This window comes from Somniosus microcephalus, chromosome 9, assembly GCF_052327205.1.
Source record: "Somniosus microcephalus isolate GS21.2 chromosome 9, FLI_Smic_1.0, whole genome shotgun sequence".
Classification (NCBI taxonomy): domain Eukaryota; kingdom Metazoa; phylum Chordata; class Chondrichthyes; order Squaliformes; family Somniosidae; genus Somniosus; species Somniosus microcephalus.
The window spans coordinates 50379892-50401170 of NC_140995.1; the positions used below are offsets into that span (position 1 = coordinate 50379892).

Below are 21279 nucleotides of genomic sequence, written 5' to 3' on the forward strand. Positions count from 1 at the left end.
AGACAGGGGCACATCAGTCTACACACCTGGGAGAAGGGCACATCAGCCTAAACACCTGGGAGACAGGGGCACATCTGTCCACATGTCTGAGAGAGATGAGGCACATCTGTCTACACACCTGGGAGACAGGGGCCACATCAGTCTACACAGCTGGTGTACAGGTGCACATCTGTCTCCACACCTGGGAGACATGGGGCACATCAGCCTACACACCTGGGAGACAGGGGCACATCTGTCTACACACCTGGGAGACATGGAACACATTTGTCAACACTGCTGGGAGACAGAGGCACATCAATCTACACATCTGGGAGATGGGCACATCTGTCTACACACCTGGGAGACATCAGGCACATCAGTCTACACACCTGCAAGACAGGTGCAAATCTGTCTACACACCTGGGAGAAATGGAGTACATCAGCCTACACAACTGGGAGACAGGGGCACATCTGTCTACACACCTGGGAGACATGTGGCGCATCAGTCTGCACACCTGGGAGACATCGGACACATTTGTCCAAACTGCTGGGAGACAGAGGCAGATCAGCCTATTCACCTGGGAGACATGGGGCGCATCTGCCCACACACCTGGGCGATAGGGGCACATCAATCTTCACATCTGGGAGACAGGGGCACATCTGTCTACACAACTGGGAGACATCAGGCACATCAGTCTACACACCTGCAAGACAGGTGCACATCTGTCTACACACCTGGGAGAAATGGGGCACATCAGCCTACACACCTGGAAGACAGGGGCACATCTGTCTACACACCTGGGTGACTTGGAACACATTTGTCAACACTGCTGGGAGACAGAGGCACAGCAGCCTATACACCTGGGAGACATGGGGCTCATCTGCCAACACACCTGGGAGACAGGGGAACATCTGTCTACACACCTGGGAGACATGGGGCACATTAGTCTACACACCTGGGAGACATGGGGCATATCTGTCCATACATCTGGGAGACAATGGGAAACATCATTCTACACAGCTTGGAGACAGTGGCACATCAGTCTACACATCTGGGAGACAGTGGTACATCTGTCTGCTCACCTGGGAGACAGGGGCACATCTGCCTACACATCTGGGAGACAGGGGCACATCAGTCTACACACCTGGGAGACATGGGGCATATCTGTCCATACATCTGGGAGACAATGGGAAACATCATTCTAAACAGCTCGGAGATAGTGGCACATCAGTCTACACATCTGGGAGACAGGGGTACATCTGTCTACTCACCTGGGAGACAGGGGCACATCTGTCTACACACCTGGGAGACAGGGGCACATCTGTCTACACACTTGGGGGACATTGGGTGCATTGGTCTACACACCTTGGGAGACGGGCACATCTGTCTGTACACCTGGGGGGACAGTGGCACATCTGTCTACACACCTGTGAGACATGTGGCACATCAGTGTACACAACTGGGAGACAGGGGCTCATCGGTCTACACACTTGACAGACATGGGGCACATCAGTCTACACACCTGGGAGACGGGCACACCTGCCCACACACCTGGGAGACAGGGGCACATCTGTCCACACAGCTGGAAGATGGGGGCACATCAGTCCACATACCTAGGAGACATGGGGCACATCTGTTCACACACCTGGGAGACAGGGGCACATCTGTCTACACACCTGGGAGACAGGGGCATGTCGGTCTACACAGTTAGGAGACATGGGGCATATCAGTTTACACACCTGGGAGACAGGAGCACATCAGTCTACACACCTGGGAGACATGGGGCGCATCTGCCCACATACCTGGGAGACAGCGGCACATCTGTCCTCACACCTGGGAGACAAGGGCTCATCTGTCTACACACTTGAGTGACATGGGGTGCATTGGTCTGCACACCTTGGGAGACAGGGGCACATCTTTCTGCACACCTGGGGGACAGTGGCACATCTGTCTACACACCTGGGAGGCATGGGGCACATCAGTCTACATTCAGGGAGAAATGGGACACATCAGCCTAAACACCTGTGAGACATGGGGCACATCAGTCTACACACCTGTGAGACATGTGGCACATCAGTCTACACAACTGCGAGACAAGGGGCTCATCGGTCTACACACTTGAGAGACATGGGGCACATCAGTCTACACACCTGGGAGACAGGGGCACACCTGCCCACACACCTGGGAGACAGGGGCACATCTGTCCTCACACCTGGGAGACAAGGGCTCATCTGTCTACACACTTGAGTGACATGGGGTGCATTGGTCTGCACACATTGGGAGACAGGGGCACATCTGTCTGCACACCCGAGGGACAGTGGCACATCTGTCTACACACCTGGGAGGCATGGGGCACATCAGTCTACATTCAGGGAGAAATGGGACACATCAGCCTAAACACCTGGGAGACATGGGGCACATCAGTCTACACACCTGTGAGACATGTGGCACATCAGTCTACACAACTGCGAGACAAGGGGCTCATCGGTCTACACACTTGAGAGACATGGGGCACATCAGTCTACACACCTGGGAGACTGGGGCAAATCTGCTCACACACCTGGGAAATGGGCACATCTGTCCACACAGCTGGAAGATGGAGGCACATCGGTCCACACACCTGGGAGACATGGGGCACATCTGTTCACACACCTGGGAGACAGGGGCACATCTGTCGACACACTTGGGAGACGGGCACATCGGTCTAGACAGTTAGGAGACATGGGGCACATCTGTCTACACACCTGGGAAACAGGGGCTCATCTGTCAACACACCTGGGAGACAAGAGCACAACTGTGCATGCACCTGGGAGACATGTGGCACATCTGTTCACACACCTGCAAGGCAGGAGCACATCAGTCTACACACCTGGGAGACAGGGGCACATCTGTCTACACACTTGGGAGACATGTGTCACGTCAGTCTACACACCTGGGGGACGGGCACATCTGTCTACACACCTGGGAGACAGGGGCACATCTGTTCACACACCTGGGAGACAGTGGCACATCTGTCCACACACCTGAGAGACATGGGCCCATCTGTTCACACACCTGGGAGACAGTGGCACATCTGTCAACACCCCTGGGAGAAATGGGGTACAACAGTCTACACACCTGGTAGACATCGGACACATTTGTCCAAACTGCTGGGAGACAGAGGCACATCAGCCTTTTCACCTGGGAGACATGGGGCGCATCTGCCCACACACCTGGGCGACAGGGGCACATCAATCTACACATCTGGGAGATGGGCACATCTGTCTACACACCTGGGAGACATCAGGCACATCAGTCTACACACCTGCAAGACAGGTGCAGATCTGTCTACACACCTGGGAGAAATGGGGCACATCAGCCTACACACCTGGGAGACGGGCACATCTGTCTACACACCTGGGTGACTTGGAACACATTTGTCAACACTGCTGGGAGACAGAGGCACAGCAGCCTATACACCTGGGAGACATGGGGCACATCTGCCAACACACCTGGGAGACAGGGGAACATCTGTCTACACACCTGGGAGACATGGGGCACATTAGTCTACACACCTGGGAGACATGGGGCATATCTGTCCATACACCTGGGAGACAATGGGAAACATCATTCTACACAGCTCAGAGACAGTGGCACATCAGTCTACACATCTGGGAGACGGGTACATCTGTCTGCTCACCTGGGAGACAGGGGCACATCTGCCTACGCATCTGGGAGACGGGCACATCAGTCTACACACTTGGGGGACATTGGGTGCATTGGTCTACACACCTTGGGAGACAGGGGCACATCTGTCTGTTCACCTGGGGGACAGTGGCACATCTGTCTACACACCTGTGAGACATGTGGCACATCAGTGTACACATCTGGGAGACAGGGGCTCATCGGTCTACACACTTGACAGACATGGGGCACCTCGGTCTACACACCTGGGAGACAGGGGCACACCTGCCCACACACCTGGGAGACAGGGGCACAGCTGTCTACACACCTGGGAGACAGGGGCACATCGGTCTACACAGTTAGGAGACATGGGGCATATCAGTTTACACACCTGGGAGACAGGAGCACATCAGTCTACACACCTGGGAGACATGGGGCGCATCTGCCCACACACCTGGGAGACAGGGGCACATCTGTCCTCACACCTGGGAGACAAGGGCTCATCTGTCTACACACTTGAGTGACATGGGGTGCATTGGTCTGCACACCTTGGGAGACAGGGGCACATCTGTCTGCACACCTGGGGGACAGTGGCACATCTGTCTACACACCTAGGAGGCATGGGGCACATCAGTCTACATTCAGGGAGAAATGGGATACATCAGCCTAAACACCTGGGAGACATGGGGCACATCAGTCTACACAACTGGGAGACAAGGGGCTCATCGGTCTACACACTTGAGAGACATGGGGCACATCAGTCTACACACCTGGGAGACGGGCAAATCTGCTCACACACCTGGGAAACAGGGGCACATCTGTCCACACAGCTGGAAGATGGAAGCACATCGGTCCACACACCTGGGAGACATGGGGCACATCAGTCTACACACCTGGGAGGCAGGGGCACATCAGTCTACACACCTGGGAGAAGGGCACATCAGTCTACACATCTGGGAGACAGGGGCACATCAGTCTACACACCTGGGAGAAGGGCACATCAGCCTAAACACCTGGGAGACAGGGGCACATCTGTCCACATGTCTGAGAGAGATGAGGCACATCTGTCTACACACCTGGGAGACAGGGGCCACATCAGTCTACACAGCTGGTGTACAGGTGCACATCTGTCTCCACACCTGGGAGACATGGGGCACATCAGCCTACACACCTGGGAGACAGGGGCACATCTGTCTACACACCTGGGAGACATGGAACACATTTGTCAACACTGCTGGGAGACAGAGGCACATCAATCTACACATCTGGGAGACGGGCACATCTGTCTACACACCTGGGAGACATGTGGCGCATCAGTCTACACAACTGGGAGAGGGGCACATCTGTCTACACACATGGAAGATGGGCACTTCTGTCTACACACCTGGGAGACATCGGACACATTTGTCCATACTGCTGGGAGACAGAGGCACATCAGCCTATTCACCTGGGAGACATGGGGCGCATCTGCCCACACACCTGGGCGATAGGGGCACATCAATCTACACATCTGGGAGACAGGGGCACATCTGTCTACACACCTGGGAGACATCAGGCACATCAGTCTACACACCTGCAAGACAGGTGCACATCTGTCTACACACCTGGGAGAAATGGGGCACATCAGCCTACACACCTGGAAGACAGGGGCACATCTGTCTACACACCTGGGTGACTTGGAACACATTTGTCAACACTGCTGGGAGACAGAGGCACAGCAGCCTATACACCTGGGAGACATGGGGCTCATCTGCCAACACACCTGGGAGACAGGGGAACATCTGTCTACACACCTGGGAGACATGGGGCACATTAGTCTACACACCTGGGAGACATGGGGCATATCTGTCCATACATCTGGGAGACAATGGGAAACATCATTCTACACAGCTTGGAGACAGTGGCACATCAGTCTACACATCTGGGAGACAGTGGTACATTTCTCTGCTCACCTGGCAGACAGGGGCACATCTGCCTGCACATCTGGGAGACAGGGGCACATCAGTCTACACACCTGGGAGACATGGGTACATCTGTCTACTCACCTGGGAGACAGGGGCACATCTGTCTACACACCTGGGAGACAGGGGCACATCTGTCTACACACTTGGGGGACATTGGGTGCATTGGTCTACACACCTTGGGAGACGGGCACATCTGTCTGTACACCTGGGGGGACAGTGGCACATCTGTCTACACACCTGTGAGACATGTGGCACATCAGTGTACACAACTGGGAGACAGGGGCTCATCGGTCTACACACTTGACAGACATGGGGCACATCAGTCTACACACCTGGGAGACGGGCACACCTGCCCACACACCTGGGAGACAGGGGCACATCTGTCCACACAGCTGGAAGATGGGGGCACATCAGTCCACATACCTAGGAGACATGGGGCACATCTGTTCACACACCTGGGAGACAGGGGCACATCTGTCTACACACCTGGGAGACAGGGGCACGTCGGTCTACACAGTTAGGAGACATGGGGCATATCAGTTTACACACCTGGGAGACAAGGGCTCATCTGTCTACACACTTGAGTGACATGGGGTGCATTGGTCTGCACACCTTGGGAGACAGGGGCACATCTTTCTGCACACCTGGGGGACAGTGGCACATCTGTCTACACACCTGGGAGGCATGGGGCACATCAGTCTACATTCAGGGAGAAATGGGACACATCAGCCTAAACACCTGGGAGACATGGAGCACATCAGTCTACACACCTGTGAGACATGTGGCACATCAGTCTACACAACTGCGAGACAAGGGGCTCATCGGTCTACACACTTGAGAGACATGGGGCACATCAGTCTACACACCTGGGAGACAGGGGCAAATCTGCTCACACACCTGGGAAACAGGGGCACATCTGTCCACACAGCTGGAAGATGGAGGCACATCGGTCCACACACCTGGGAGACATGGGGCACATCTGTTCACACACCTGGGAGACAGGGGCACATCTGTCTACACACCTGGGAGACAAGAGCACAACTGTGCATGCACCTGGGAGACATGTGGCACATCTGTTCACACACCTGCAAGGCAGGAGCACATCAGTCTACATACCTGGGAGACAGGGGCACATCTGTCTACACACCTGGGAGACAGGGGCACATCTGTCTACACACTTGGGGGACATGGGGTGCATTGGTCTACCCACCTTGGGAGACAGGGGCACATCTGACTGCACACCTGGGGGACAGTGGCACATCTGTCTACACACCTGTGAGACATGTGGCACATCAGTGTACGCAACTGGGAGACAGGGGCTCATCGGTCTACACACTTGACAGACATGGGGCACATCAGTCTACACACCTGGGAGACAGGGGCACACCTGCCCACACACTTGTGAGACAGGGGCACATCTGTCCACACAGCTGGAAGATGGGGGCACATCAGTCCCCACACCTGTGAGACATGGGGCACATCTGTTCACACAGTTAGGAGACATGGGGCATATCAGTTTACACACCTGGGAGACAGGAGCACATCAGTCTACACACCTGGGAGACATGGGGCGCATCTGCCCACACACCTGGGAGACGGGCACATCTGTCCTCACACCTGGGCGACAAGGGCTCATCTCTCTACACACTTGAGGGACATGGCGTGCATTGGTCTGCACACCTTGGGAGACAGTGGTACATCTGTCTGCACACCTGGGGGACAGTGGCACATCTGTCTACACACCTTGGAGGCATGGGACACATCAGTCTACACACCTGTGAGACATGTGGCACATCAGTCTACACAACTGGGAGACAAGGGGCTCATCGGTCTACACACTTGAGAGACATGGGGCACATCAGTCTACACACCTGGGAGACGGACAAATCTGCTCACACACCTGGGAAACGGGCACATCTGTCCACACAGCTGCAAGATGGAGGCACATCGGTCCACACACCTGGGAGACATGGGGCACATCTGTTCACACACCTGGGAGACAGGGGCACATCTGTCTACACACCTGGGAGACGGGCACATCGGTCTAGACAGTTAGGAGACATGGGGCATATCAGTCTACACAGCTGGGAGACAGGGCCACATCTGTCTAAACACCTGAGGGACATGGCGCACATCTGTCTACCCACCTGGGAAACAGGGGCTCATCTGTCAACACACCTGGGAGACAAGAGCACAACTGTGCATGCACCTGGGAGACATGTGGCACATCTGTTCACACACCTGCAAGGCAGGAGCACATCAGTCTATACACCTGGGAGACATGTGGCACATCTGTTCACACACCTGCAAGGCAGGAGCACATCTGTCTACACACTTGGGAGACATGGGGCACATCAGTCTACACACCTGAGGGACAGGGGCAAATCTGCTCACACACCTGGGAAACAGGGGCGCATCTGTCCACACAGCTGGAAGATGGAAGCACATCGGTCCACACACCTGGGAGACATGGGGCACATCTGTTCACACACCTGGGAGACAGGGGCACATCTGTCAACACACCTGGGAGATGTACACATTGGTCTAGACAGTTAGGAGACATGGGGCACATCTGTCTACACAGCTGGGAGACAGGGCCACATCTGTCTAAACACCTGAGGGACATGGGACAGATCCGTCTACACACCTGGGAAACAGGGGCTCATCTGTCAACACACCTGGGAGACAAGAGCACAACTGTGCATGCACCTGGGAGACATGTGGCACATCTGTTCACACACCTGCAAGGCAGGAGCACATCAGTCTACACACCTGGGAGACAGGGGCACATCTGTCTACACAATTGGGAGACATGTATCACGTCAGTCTACACACCTGGGGGACAGGGGCACATCTGTCTACACACCTGGGAGACAGGGTCACATCTGTTCACACACCTGGGAGACAGTGGCACATCTGTCCACACACCTGAGAGACATGGGCACATCTGTTCACACACCTGGGAGACAGTGGCACATCTGTCAACACCCCTGGGTGAAATGGGGCACAACAGTCTACACACCTGGTAGACAGGGGCACATCAGTCTACATACCTGGGAAATTATGGCACATCTGTCAACACACCATGGAGACATGGGGCACATCACCCTACACACCTGGGAAACAGGGGCATATCAGTCTACACATCTGGGAGAAGGGCACATCAGTCTACACAGCTGGAAGACAGGGGCACATCTGTCTACACACCTGGGAGACATGGGACACATTAGCCTACCTACACACCTGGGAGACAGGGGCACATCGGTCTAAACACCTGGGAGACAGGGGCACATCTGCCCACACGCCTGAGAGACATGGGGCACATCCCTCTACACACCTGGGAGACAGGCCCCACATCAGTCTACACATTACACATCTGGGAAACAGGGGCACATCTGTCTACAGACCTGGGAGACATGGAACTCATTTGTCAACACTGCTGAGAGACAGATGCACATCAGTCTACACACCTGGGAGACATGGGTCACATCTGCCCTCATTCCTGGGAGACATGGGGCATATCTGTCCACACACCTGGGAGATAATGGGTAACATCATTCTACACACTTGGGAGATAGGGGCACATCTGTCAACATACCTGGGAGAAGGGCACATCAGTCTACACAGCTGGGAGACAGGCACATCAGTCTACACAGCTGGGAGACAGGGGTCACATCTGCCCTCACACCTGGGAGACATTGGGTATATCTGTCCACATACCTGGGAGACAATGGGCAACATCATTCTACACACTTGGGAGATAGGGGCCACATCAGCCTACACAGCTGGGAGACAGGTGCACATCTGTCTACACAACTGGGAGACATGGGGCACATCAGGCTACACACATTGGAGATAGGGGCGTATCTGTCTACAAACTTGGGAGACATGGGGCACATCAGTCTACACACCTGGGAGACATGGGGCACATCTGCCCACACACCTGGGAGGCAGGGGCACATCTGTCCACACAGCTGGAAGACAGGGACACATCTGTCTAAACACTTGGGAGAAATGGGGCACATCTGCCCACACAGCTGGGAGACAGGTGCACATCTGCCCACACAGCTGGGAGACATGGGGCACATCTGTCTACACACCTGGGAGACAGGGCCATATCTGTCCACACACCTGGGAGACAATGGGAAACATCATTCTACACACTTGGGAGACAGAGGCACATCAGTCTATGCATCTGGGAGACAGGGGTACATCTGACTACTCACCTTGGAGACAAGTGCACATCTGTCTGCACACCTGGAAGACACCAGGCACATCAGTCTACACACCTGCAAGACAAGGGCATGTCAGTCTACACACCTGGGAAGCGGGTGCACATCTGTCAACATACCTGGGAGACGGGCACATCAGTCTACACACCTGGGAGACAGGGACACATCAGTCTACACAGCTGGGAGACAGGGGCACATCTGTCTACACAGCTGGAAGATGGGGGCACATCGGTCCACACACCTGGGAGACATAGGGCACATCTGTTCACACACCTGCGAGACAGGGGCAGATCTGTCTACACACTTGGGAGACATTGGGCACATCGGTCAACACAGTTGGGAGAGAGGGGCACATCTGTCTACACACTTGGGAAACATGGGGCACATCAGTCTACACACCTGGGAGACATGGGGCACATCTGCCCACACACCTGGGAGACATGGGCACATCTGTCTACACACCTGAGGGACATGGGGCACATCTGACTACACACCTGGGAAATGGGGGCACATCTGTCTACACACCTGGGAGACAGGGGCACATCAGTCTACACACCCGGGAGACAGGAGCACAACTGTGCATGCACCTGGGAGACATGTGGCACATCTGTCCACACGGCTGGAAGATGGAGGCACATCGGTCCACACACCTGGGAGACATGGGGCACATCTGTTCACACACCTGGGAGATAGGGGCACATCTGTCTACACACCTGGGAGACGGGCACATCGGTCTAGACAGATAGGAGACCTGGGGCATATCAGTCTACACAGCTGGGAGATAGGGCCACATCTGTCTAAACACCTGAGGGACATGGGGCACATCTGTCTACACACCTGGGAATCAGGGGCTCATCTGTCAACACACCTGGGAGACGAGCACAACTGTGCATGCACCTGGGAGACATGTGGCACATCTGTTCACACACCTGCAAGGCAGGAGCACATCAGTCTACACACCTGGGAGACAGGGGCACATCTGTTTACACACTTGGGAGACACGTGTCACGTCAGTCTACACACCTGGGGGACGGGCACATCTGTCTACACACCTGGGAGACAGGGGAACATCTGTCTACACACCTGGGAGACATGAGGTACATCAGTCTACACACCTGAGAGACATGGGCACATCTGTTCACACACCTGGGAGACAGTGGCACATCTGTCAACACCCCTGGGAGAAATGGGGCACAACAGTCTACACACCTGGTAGACAGGGGCACATCAGTCTACATACCTGGGAGACAGGGGAACATCTGTCTACACACCTGGGAGACATGAGGTACATCAGTCTACACACCTGCAAGACAGGGGCACATCAGTCTGCACACCTGGGATACAGGGGCACATCAGTCTACACATCTGGGAGAAGGGCACATCAGTCTACATGACTGGGAGACAGGGACACATCAGTCTACACAGCTGGGAGACAGGGGCACATCTGCCTACACACCTGGGAGACATGGGACACATTAGCCTACACACCTGGGAGACAGGGGCACATCGGTCCACACGCCTGAGAGACATGGGGCACATCTCTCTACACACCTGGGAGACAGGCCCCACATCAGTCTACACATTACACATCTGGGAAACAGGGGCACATCTGTCTACAAACCTGGGAGACATGGAACTCATTTGTCAACACTGCTGAGAGACAGATGCACATCAGTCTACACAACTGGGAGACATGGGTCACATCTGCCCTCACACCTGGGAGACATGGGGCATATCTGTCCACACACCTGGGAGACAATGGGAAACATCATTCTACACACTTGGGAGACAGGGGCACAGCAGTCTACGCATCTGGGAGACAGGAGTACATCTGACTACTCATCTTGGCGACAAGTGCACACCTGTCTACACACCTGGAAGACATCAGGCACATCAGTCTACACACCTGCAAGACAGGGGCACATCAGTCTACACAACTGGGAAGCGGGAGCACATCTGTCAACATACCTGGGAGATGGGCACATCAGTCTAGACACCTGGGAGAAGGGCACATCAGTCTACACAGCTGGGAGACAGGGACACATCAGTCTACACAGCTGGGAGACAGGGGTCACATCTGCCCTCACACCTGGGAGACATTGGGTATATCTGTCCACATACCTGGGAGACAATGGGGAACATCATTCTACACACTTGGGAGACAGGGGCCACATCAGTCTACACACCTGGGAGACATGGGGCACATCAGGCTACACACATTGGAGATAGGGGCGCATCTGTCTACAAACCTGGGAGACATTGGCACATCTGTCCACACACCTGAGAGACATGGGGCACATCAGTCTACACACCTGGGAGACAGGGGCATATCTGTCCACACACCTGGGAGACAATGGGAAACATCATTCTACACACTTGGGAGACAGTGGCACATCAGTCTACACATCTGGGAGACGGGTACATCTGACTACTCACCTTGGAGACAAGTGCACATTTGTCTACATACCTGGAAGACACCAGGCACATCAGTCAACACACCTGCAAGACAAGAGCACATCAGTCTACACACCTGTGAAGCGGGTGCACATCTGTCAACACACCTGGGAGATAGGCACATCAGTCTACACACCTGGGAGACAGGGACACATCTGTCTACACAGCTGGAAGATGGGGGCACATCGGTCCACACACCTGGGAGACATAGGGCACATCTGTTCACACACCTGTGAGACAGAGGCAGATCTGTCTACACACTTGGGAGACATGGAGCACATCGGTCAACACAGTTGGGAGACAGGGGCAGATCTGTCTACACACTTGGGAAACATGGGGCACATCAGTCTACACACCTGGGAGACATGGGGCACATCTGCCCACACACCTGGGAGGCAGGGGCACATCTGTCCACACAGCTGGAAGACGGTGACACATCTGTCTAAACACTTGGGAGACATGGGGCACATCTGCCCACACAGCTGGGAGACAGGGGCACACCTGTCTACACACCTGAGGGACATGGGGCACATCTGACTACACACCTGGGAAATGGGGGCACATCTGTCTACACACCTGGGAGACAGGGGCACATCAGTCTACCCACCTGGGAGACAGGAGCACAACTGTGCATGCACCTGGGTGACATGTGGCACATCTGTTCACATACCTGAGAGACATGTGGCACATCTGTTCACACACCTGCAAGAGAGGGGCCCATCAGTCTACACAGCTGGGAGACAGGGGCACATCAGTCTACACAGCTGTGAGACATGGACACATCTGTCTACTGACCTGCGAGACAGGGGCACATCTGTCTACAGCCCTGGAAGACATCAGGCACTTCAGTCTACACACCTGCAAGACAGGGGCACATCAGTCTACACACCTGCAAGACAGGGGCACATCAGTCTACACATCTGGGAAACGGGGGCACATCTGTCAACACACCTGGGAGACAGGGGCACCAATCTACACACCTGGGAGAAAGGCACATCAGCCTACTAAGCTGGGAGACAGGAACACATCAGTCTACATAGCTGGGAGACAGGGGCACATCTGTCTACACGCCTGGGAGACATGGGGCACATCAGCCTCAACACCTGGGAGACAGGGGCACATCTGTCCACGTGCCTGGGAGACAGGGGCACATCTGGCTATGCATCTGGGAGACAGGGGCACATCTGTCTACTCACCTGGGAGACAGGGGCACATCTGTCTACACCCCTGGAAGACATCAGGCACATCAGTTTACACACCTGCAAGACAGGGGCACATCAGTCTACACAGCTGGGAGACAGGAACACATCGGTCTACACAGCTGTGAGACATGGGCACATCTGTCTACTCACCTGCAAGACAGGGGCACATCTGTCTACACCCCTGGAAGACATCAGGCACATCAGTCTACACACCTGCAAGACAGGGGCACATCAGTCTACACATCTGGGAAATGGGGGCACATCTGTCAACACACCTGGGAGACAGGGGCACCAGTCTACACACCTGGGAGAAGGGCACATCAGTCTACACAGCTGGGAGACAGGAACACATCAGTCTACACAGCTGGGAGACATGGGGCACATCAGCCTACACACCTGGGAGACAGGGGCACATCTGTCTACACACCTGGGAGACAGGGGAACATCAGTCTAAAATCTGGGAGACATGGGGCACATCAGCCTCAACACCTGGGAGACAGGGGCACATCTGTCCACATGCCTGGGAGACAAAGGGAAACATCATTCTACACACTTGGGAGACAGGGCACATCAGTCTACGCATCTGGGAGACAGGGGCACATCTGTCTACACCCCTGGAAGACATCAGGCACATCAGTCTACAAAGCTGGGAGACAGGAACACATCAGTCTACACAGCTGTGAGACATGGGCACATCTGTCTACATACCTGGGAGACAGGGGCCACATCAGTCTGCACTGCTGGGAGACAGGTGCACATCTGTCTACACACCTGGGAGACATGGAGCACATCAGCCTACACACCTGGGAGACAGGGGCACATCTGTTTACACACCTGCGAGATGTGGAACACATTTGTCAACACTACTGGGAGAAAGAGGCACATCAGACTATACACCTGTGAGACATGGGGCGCATCTGCCCACACAGCTGGGAGATAGGGGAACATCAGTCTACACATCTGGGAGACAAGGGTACATCTGTCTACTCACCTGCGAGACGGGGGCACATCAGTCTACACACCTGGGAGATAGGCGCCACATCAGTCTACACAGCTGGGAGACAGGTGCACACCTGTCTACACACCTGGGAGACATGGGTCACATCTGCCCTCACACCTGGGAGACAGGGGCTCATCTGTCTACACACCTGGGAGACATGGGGCATATCTGTCCACACACCTGGGAGACAATGGGAAACATCATTCTACTCACCTGGGAGACAGGGGCACATCAGTCTACACACCTGCAAGACAGGGACACATCAGTCTACACTGCTGGGAGACAGGAACACGTCAGTCTACACAGCTGCGAGACATGGGCACATCTGTCTACATACCTGGGAGACAGGGGCCACATCAGTCTACACAGCTGGGAGACAGGTGCACATCTGTCTACACACCTAGGAGACATGGGGCACATCAGCCTACACACCTGGGAGACAGGGGCACATCTGTTTACACACCTGGGAGACATGGAACACATTTGTCAACACTGCTGTGAGACAGAGGCACATCAGCCTAAACACCTGGGAGACATGGGACACATCTGCCCACACAGCTGGGAGACAGGGAACATATGTCTACACACCTGGGAGAATGGGGCATATCTGTCCATACTCCTGGGAGACAACGGGGAACAGCATTCTACACACCTGGGAGACAGGGGCACATCAGTCTACACACCTGGGAGACATGCAGCACATCTGTCTACACACCTGGAAGACATGGGGCACATCAATTCAAACACCTGGGAAACAGGTGCACATCTGTCTGCACACCTGGGAGACAGGGGCACATCTGTTCACACTGCTGGGAAATGGACACATTTGTGTACACACCTGCGAGACAGGGACATATCTGTCTACACACCTGGGAGACAATGGGGAACATCATTCTGCACACCTGGGAGACAGTGGCACATCTGTCTACACTGCTGGGAGACAGGGGCACATCTACCTACACTGCTGAGAGACGGGCACATCTGTCTACACACCTGGGAAACATGGGCACATCTGTCTACACTGCTGGTAGGCAGATGCACATCTGTCTACACACCTGGGAAACATGAGCACATCTGTCTACACTGCTGGGAGTCAGGTGCACATCTGTCTACACTATTGGGAGACAGGTGCACATCTGTTTACACTTCTGGGAGACAGGGGCACATCTGTCTACACACCTGGGGGCAGGGGCACATCTGTCTGCACACCTGGGGGACAGGGGTTCATCTGTCTACATTGCTGTGAGACAGGGGCACATCTGTCTACAGTGCTGGGAGACAGGGGCACATCTGTCTACACTGCTGTGAGACAGGCACATCTGTCTGCACACCTGTGAGACAGGGGCACATCTGTCTACACTGCTGTGAGACAGGGGCCCATCTGCCTCCACACCAGGGAGACAGGGGTACATCTCTCACCCATTGGAGAGCCATAGACCCATCTCCCTAGATTGCCAGGAAGCATTTCAAAGGGAAGGGTAGCTTAACCTTATCAATCTTCTGCATTCTGAAGGTTGTCTCCCTGCTGTGCATTTGCTGTGTTTCTGGGCCGAGTTCTTTATACTGAAGTTGAAATGTACACTTTGTAAACTGTTTATAATAGTTCACAGACTAAATCTGTTTTACTTGATATTGCCACCTTCTGTTTTACTTTGCATTATCTGTGTTTCATCCTTACGTCACCTTAATTTGTCCAATTCTCCTTCTGAGTAACATGGCTTCTTTCAGAATGGCTTAAGTACCAAGCATCTAATGACCTACCATCAATGGCATGTGAGATGACTTTTCTGAAGCATATGACTGGTCCTGATAAGCTTCTTCTTTACCTTCCACCCCACTGCAAAGCAGGACCTTATCACCGTGACCAAACCCACTACTGAGCTGAAAGATAACAAAACTTGCCAATTGAAGTGTTTTCATTTCAAAGGGCAGCAAAGACAGGCCTTCAAACCCAGGGATCTTCGATTAGGAACCCAGCTACTGTACTGCTAAAACCAACCAGTTGAGAAGTGCCTTGGCCTTCAAACAGCCTCCATATCTGTGCCAACAGACGCTTGTTTCAATAGCTGAATTGTTTCTTCATTTGCAAAGGAAAGTAAAACATGAACAGTGAGTCAGGTCGTTAATCAACCCTAAACATCATGCATAACTTTCAGGCTCAAAATTCTACAATTCCAGGATTATATGACACTCGTTCAATAGTTTAACTGTACACAGACCATTAGCCTCATAACTTTACAGCTACCCTACCGTCCACTACAGGTGTTTTGCAATCACCCATTGGTGCTCACTAACCACGAGCATAGATTGGTATTATTGGAGCATGCACTGTGTAAATTCCATCCTTGTAAGAATTTGCTGGAAATCATTAATCTTTAGGGTTTTACTTTCTTCACTTTAATGCAGCTTCATTTTTTTTTCTCTCATGTTAAAGAGAATGGCAAATGGAATCCCTGGGGCCATTGGAGTGGATGTTCGAAGTCATGTGATGGCGGCTGGCAGAGAAGAATCCGCGTGTGTCAGGGGTTGGCTGTCACTGGGAAGCCTTGTGAAGGACTGGGGGAAGAGATCCAAAAGTGCAGTGAGCAGAGGTGCCCGGGTAAGATGCTTTGATTTTTCTTTGTGAAGTGACCTAACACAACAACGTTAGATTTCAACACTATCGTAGCTCAGTGGGCAGCGCTCTCGCCTCTTGAGTCAGAAGGTTGTCGGGTTCAAAATCCCTCTCCAGAGACCTGAGCACAAAATCTCGGTTGGCATTCCAGTGTAGTACTGAGGGAGTGCTGCACTGTCAGAGGTGCCATCTTTCAGATGAGACTTTAAACCCAGGCCCTGTCTGCCCTCTCAGGTGGATGTAAAAGATCCCACGACACTATTCAAAGAAAAGCAGGGGAGTTCTGCCTGGTGCCCCAGTCAATATTTATCCTTCAACCAACATCACAAAAAAACCCAGATTATCTCATCATTATCTCATGGCTATTTCTGGGAGTAAGTCCTGTTAAATTTAGAAGAACCTCCACATCCCTGGCCTCAACGGCTTTCACCGCACGCTACCGCGCTCCCCCAAACTTGTAGATATCGGGGCCATACAGTCTACAGTGCAGAAACAGGCCATTCAGCCCTACTGGTCTACACCGGTGTTTATGCTCCACATGAGCCTCCTCCCACCCATCTTCATCTAACCCCATCAACATATCCTTCCATTCCTTTCCCCCTCGTGCTTATCTAGCTTCCCCTTAAATGTATCTCTGCTATTCGCCTCAACTACTCCCTGTGGTAGCAAGTTCCACATTCTAACCACTCTCTGGGTAAAGAAGTTTATCCCAAATTCTTTATTGGTGACTATTGGTCTCCTCCACAAGTGGAAAGAGATTTTCTATTGAACTTGTTCATAATTTTAAAGACCTCTATTAGGTCACCCTCAGCCTTCTCTTTTCTATAGAAAGGAGTATGTGCTATACTGAGAATGTGTCATTGAAACATGTTTATAGCTTCAGTCAGAGAAAGGCTTAATGCATTGCAATTAGGATTTCTGATTTAGGACAGAGGACTATGAATGTAATGGTTATGTTACTGGACTAGTACTCCAGTGGCCCGAATAATAATCCAGAGAGCGTGAGTTCAAATCCCACCATGGCAGTTTGAGAATGTGAATTAAATATTTAAAAATAAATGGAAAGAAAATGCTGGTATCAGTAAACGTGATCATGAAGCTGTCGGATCGCTGTTTATGTCCTTGAGGGAAGGAAACCTGTGATCTTTACCCAATCTGGCCTACAACAACAACAACTTGCATTTATATAGCACCTTTAATGTAGTAAAACATCCCAAGGTGCTTCACAGAAGCAATATCAAACTAAATTTGACACCAAGCCACATAAGCAGATATTAGGGCAGATGAATTTTAAGGAGTGTCTTAAAGGCAGAAAGAGAGGTAGAGAGGCGGAGAGGTTTAGGGAGGGAATTCCAGAGCTTAGGGCCAATGGTGGAGCGATTAAAAACGGAGATACGCAAGAGGCCAGAATCGGAGGGGCGCAGATTTTTCAGAGGGTTGTAGGGCTGGAGGAGGTGACAGAGATAGGGATGGGCGAGGCCATGGAGGGAGTTGAAAATATGGATGAGAATTTTAAAATCAATGCATTGCGTAACTGGGTGCCAATGTAGGTCAGCAAGCACAGGAGTGATGGGTGAACGGGATTTGATGTGAGTCAGGACACAGGCAGCAGAGTTTTGGATGAGCTCAGGTTTACAGAAGGTGGAAGATGGCAGGCTGGCCAGGAGTGCATTGGAATAGTCAAGTCTAGAGGTAACAAAGGCATGGATGAGGGTTTCAGCAGCAGATGAGCTGAGGCAAGGGCGGAGTCGGGCGATGTTACGGAGGTGGAAATAGGCAGGCTTAGTGATGGCGCAGTTATGTGGTCGGAGGTTCATCTCGGGATCAAATATGACACCAAGGTTGTGAACATGTGACTCCAGCCCTGCGACAATGTGCTTGACTCTTAGATGCCCTCTGAAGTGGCCTAGCAAACCAATCAGTTAATAGGGATGGCCAAGAAATGCCAGCTTTACTAACGATGCTCACATCCTGAGAATTAATTTAAAAAACAGTCCAACTCCATCGGGATTTACAGCCTATGCTGCCAGATATTACAAGGCGTGCTCAAAATCCATTAGGTTGATAAATGGATTATAGGTTATTTTATAGTATTGCGTTCAGTTCTGGGCACCGCTCCTCAGGAAGGATATAATGGTCTTGGAGGGGGTGCAGTGCAGATTCACCAGAATGAAAGCGGGGCTAGAAGGGTTAAATTATGAGGGCAGGTTGCATAGATGAAGCTTGTAATCCCTTGAGTACAGAAGATTAAGGGGTGATCTAATTGAGGTGTTTAAGATGATTAAAGGATTTGATAGGGTAGATAGAGCGAAACTATTTCCTCTGTTGAGACTGGGGGCCAAATGACAATTTCTAAACTGAGATTCATAGATTTTTATTAGGTCAGGGTATTAAGGGTTACAGAACCAAGGCGGGTGGATGGAGTTAAGATACAGATCAGCCATGATCTAACTGAATGGCAGAACAGGCTCGAGGGGCTGAACGGCCTAATCCCGTTCTGATGTTCCTATTTTGCCAAGGCCTGTGTTCTGTTGAGTTTCTCTTTTCTGTGCATGACATCTTTTGAAACAGACAGATTTTGCTCACAATCTACAAGCACGCTGCTGTGTTGCACGCCACTGAAGAAATGTTCTGCGCAGTTGGGTTGGTTAAATTTATCCTGTGTTAAAGCTGCACTGTGTGTTTACCCCATTTTGAGAGACCGGGTGTCAAGCAGCAAGAGACCATCTGTGTACGATTACTGCCTCGCCCAATCATTTCCAATTGACATTGAGCAATGACTAACCCCACGTCTTTTCTTTATTGATTAACTGTGTTCTTGTGCTCAGTGATATCTTTCAAGCTGGTAATTATAGGATGTCTGTTCACTGCTTTAACCTTTCAGCTGCCAGTGATGAGGCTTTCTGTCACAGTGCTCCAGTTGGGAATTTCCCTGTCGAGTTTTTGCACTGCACTAAAAAGGACCTTGGGATCAAATAGCAGCTTAGTTATTGAACTGCCTGGAAGGGTGGTGGAAGCAGATTCAACAGTAACTTTGAAAAGGAAATTGTATAAATATTTGAAAAGGAGAAATTTGCAGGGCTGTGGGGAGAGAGCAGGGGAGTGGGACTAATTGGATAGCTCTTTCAAAGAGCCGGCACAGGCATGATGGGCCAAGTGGCCTCCTTCTGTGCCAAAGCGGGCAGGTGCATGTTTAATCCGTTCTAATGAGGAACCATTGGTCTCTGCTGCATTCTCTACCACTTACACTCTTGGGGCCCTGGATACAGGGGTCACCTGCTGGACCCCAATGTCCAATGTTCAGGTCAGCCAGGATCTAACACTCTTTGGAAAGAATCATTTAAAGGCAGTTTGCTGGCCACCTCTTTCTCCCACGTGAGGACCACCCTGGCATGACTTCCATATCCTGGGGGGGCAGTTACAAGGCGGGGGTCATTAGGTGTTAATCTCAGGGGTGGACTGCAGAACCGTCCTGCTAAAGGTGCACCCCAATCAAGGGGGAGGGAGGAGGGGCCGTCTAGGCCATTTTCCCTCCTGTTTTTTTTGGTGCTCACTGCTCCGTTCCCCACCCGTGGCTAAGCTGTCAAATGGGCAGGTGGGAAGCCTTCTCTGATGCTGCTCTGAAATCATCCACCAGGGGAGCGTTAGGGCAGCCCTGATTTGAGTCCCCCCGCAGTTGGCACATGCTTGGCTCCCATTCCGTGCCACCATGCAGTGGCAGAGCCGACATTGGTAACTCAGTGTTTAAAGGCAATGCACAGATGTGGTTCTGGGCCATGGAGACCAGACAGGCCCAGGTTTGCCACCTGGCACGTGCAGGGTCAGCGGCTATTAGCTGGGGCAGAAATCAAGCCACTGCAATTGGTCTCAGCCTCTTCGGGATAGGGAGAGAGAAAACCTTTCAGACTCGCCGCTCTTCATGGTTATCCAAGGGAGCCCTTACTAGAGCGTGTGTACGACAGAACTGCATCGTCACCGGTGAGAACAGAATGGGTTCATTTCTGGTGATGACCACAGTTGAATAGCCTGCTGCACACTGTCAATGTTTAATGTAGAGATGCTGGAGGTCAGACAGAGTGCTTTTCATGAGAGGCACATCCAGAAATTTAGACATTGGAACACTCTAATAGGAAAATAATTAATTACTGATGTGCAAACCTTAATGGAGGT

At 52.5% G+C, this 21279-nt stretch overlaps 1 protein-coding gene across 3 annotated transcripts in view; it reads left to right on the forward strand.

Moving 5' to 3' along the window:
• Nucleotides 1-21279, forward strand: part of adgrb3 (adhesion G protein-coupled receptor B3) — a 1304794-nt gene that overhangs the window by 508450 nt on the left and 775065 nt on the right. For all 3 annotated transcript variants that reach the window (XM_085996562.1, XM_085996563.1, XM_085996564.1), the window contains one exon: nt 16930-17094. In XM_085996562.1, the coding sequence (XP_085852688.1) occupies nt 16930-17094 (165 nt within the window). The remainder of the gene's footprint in view (nt 1-16929; nt 17095-21279) is intronic.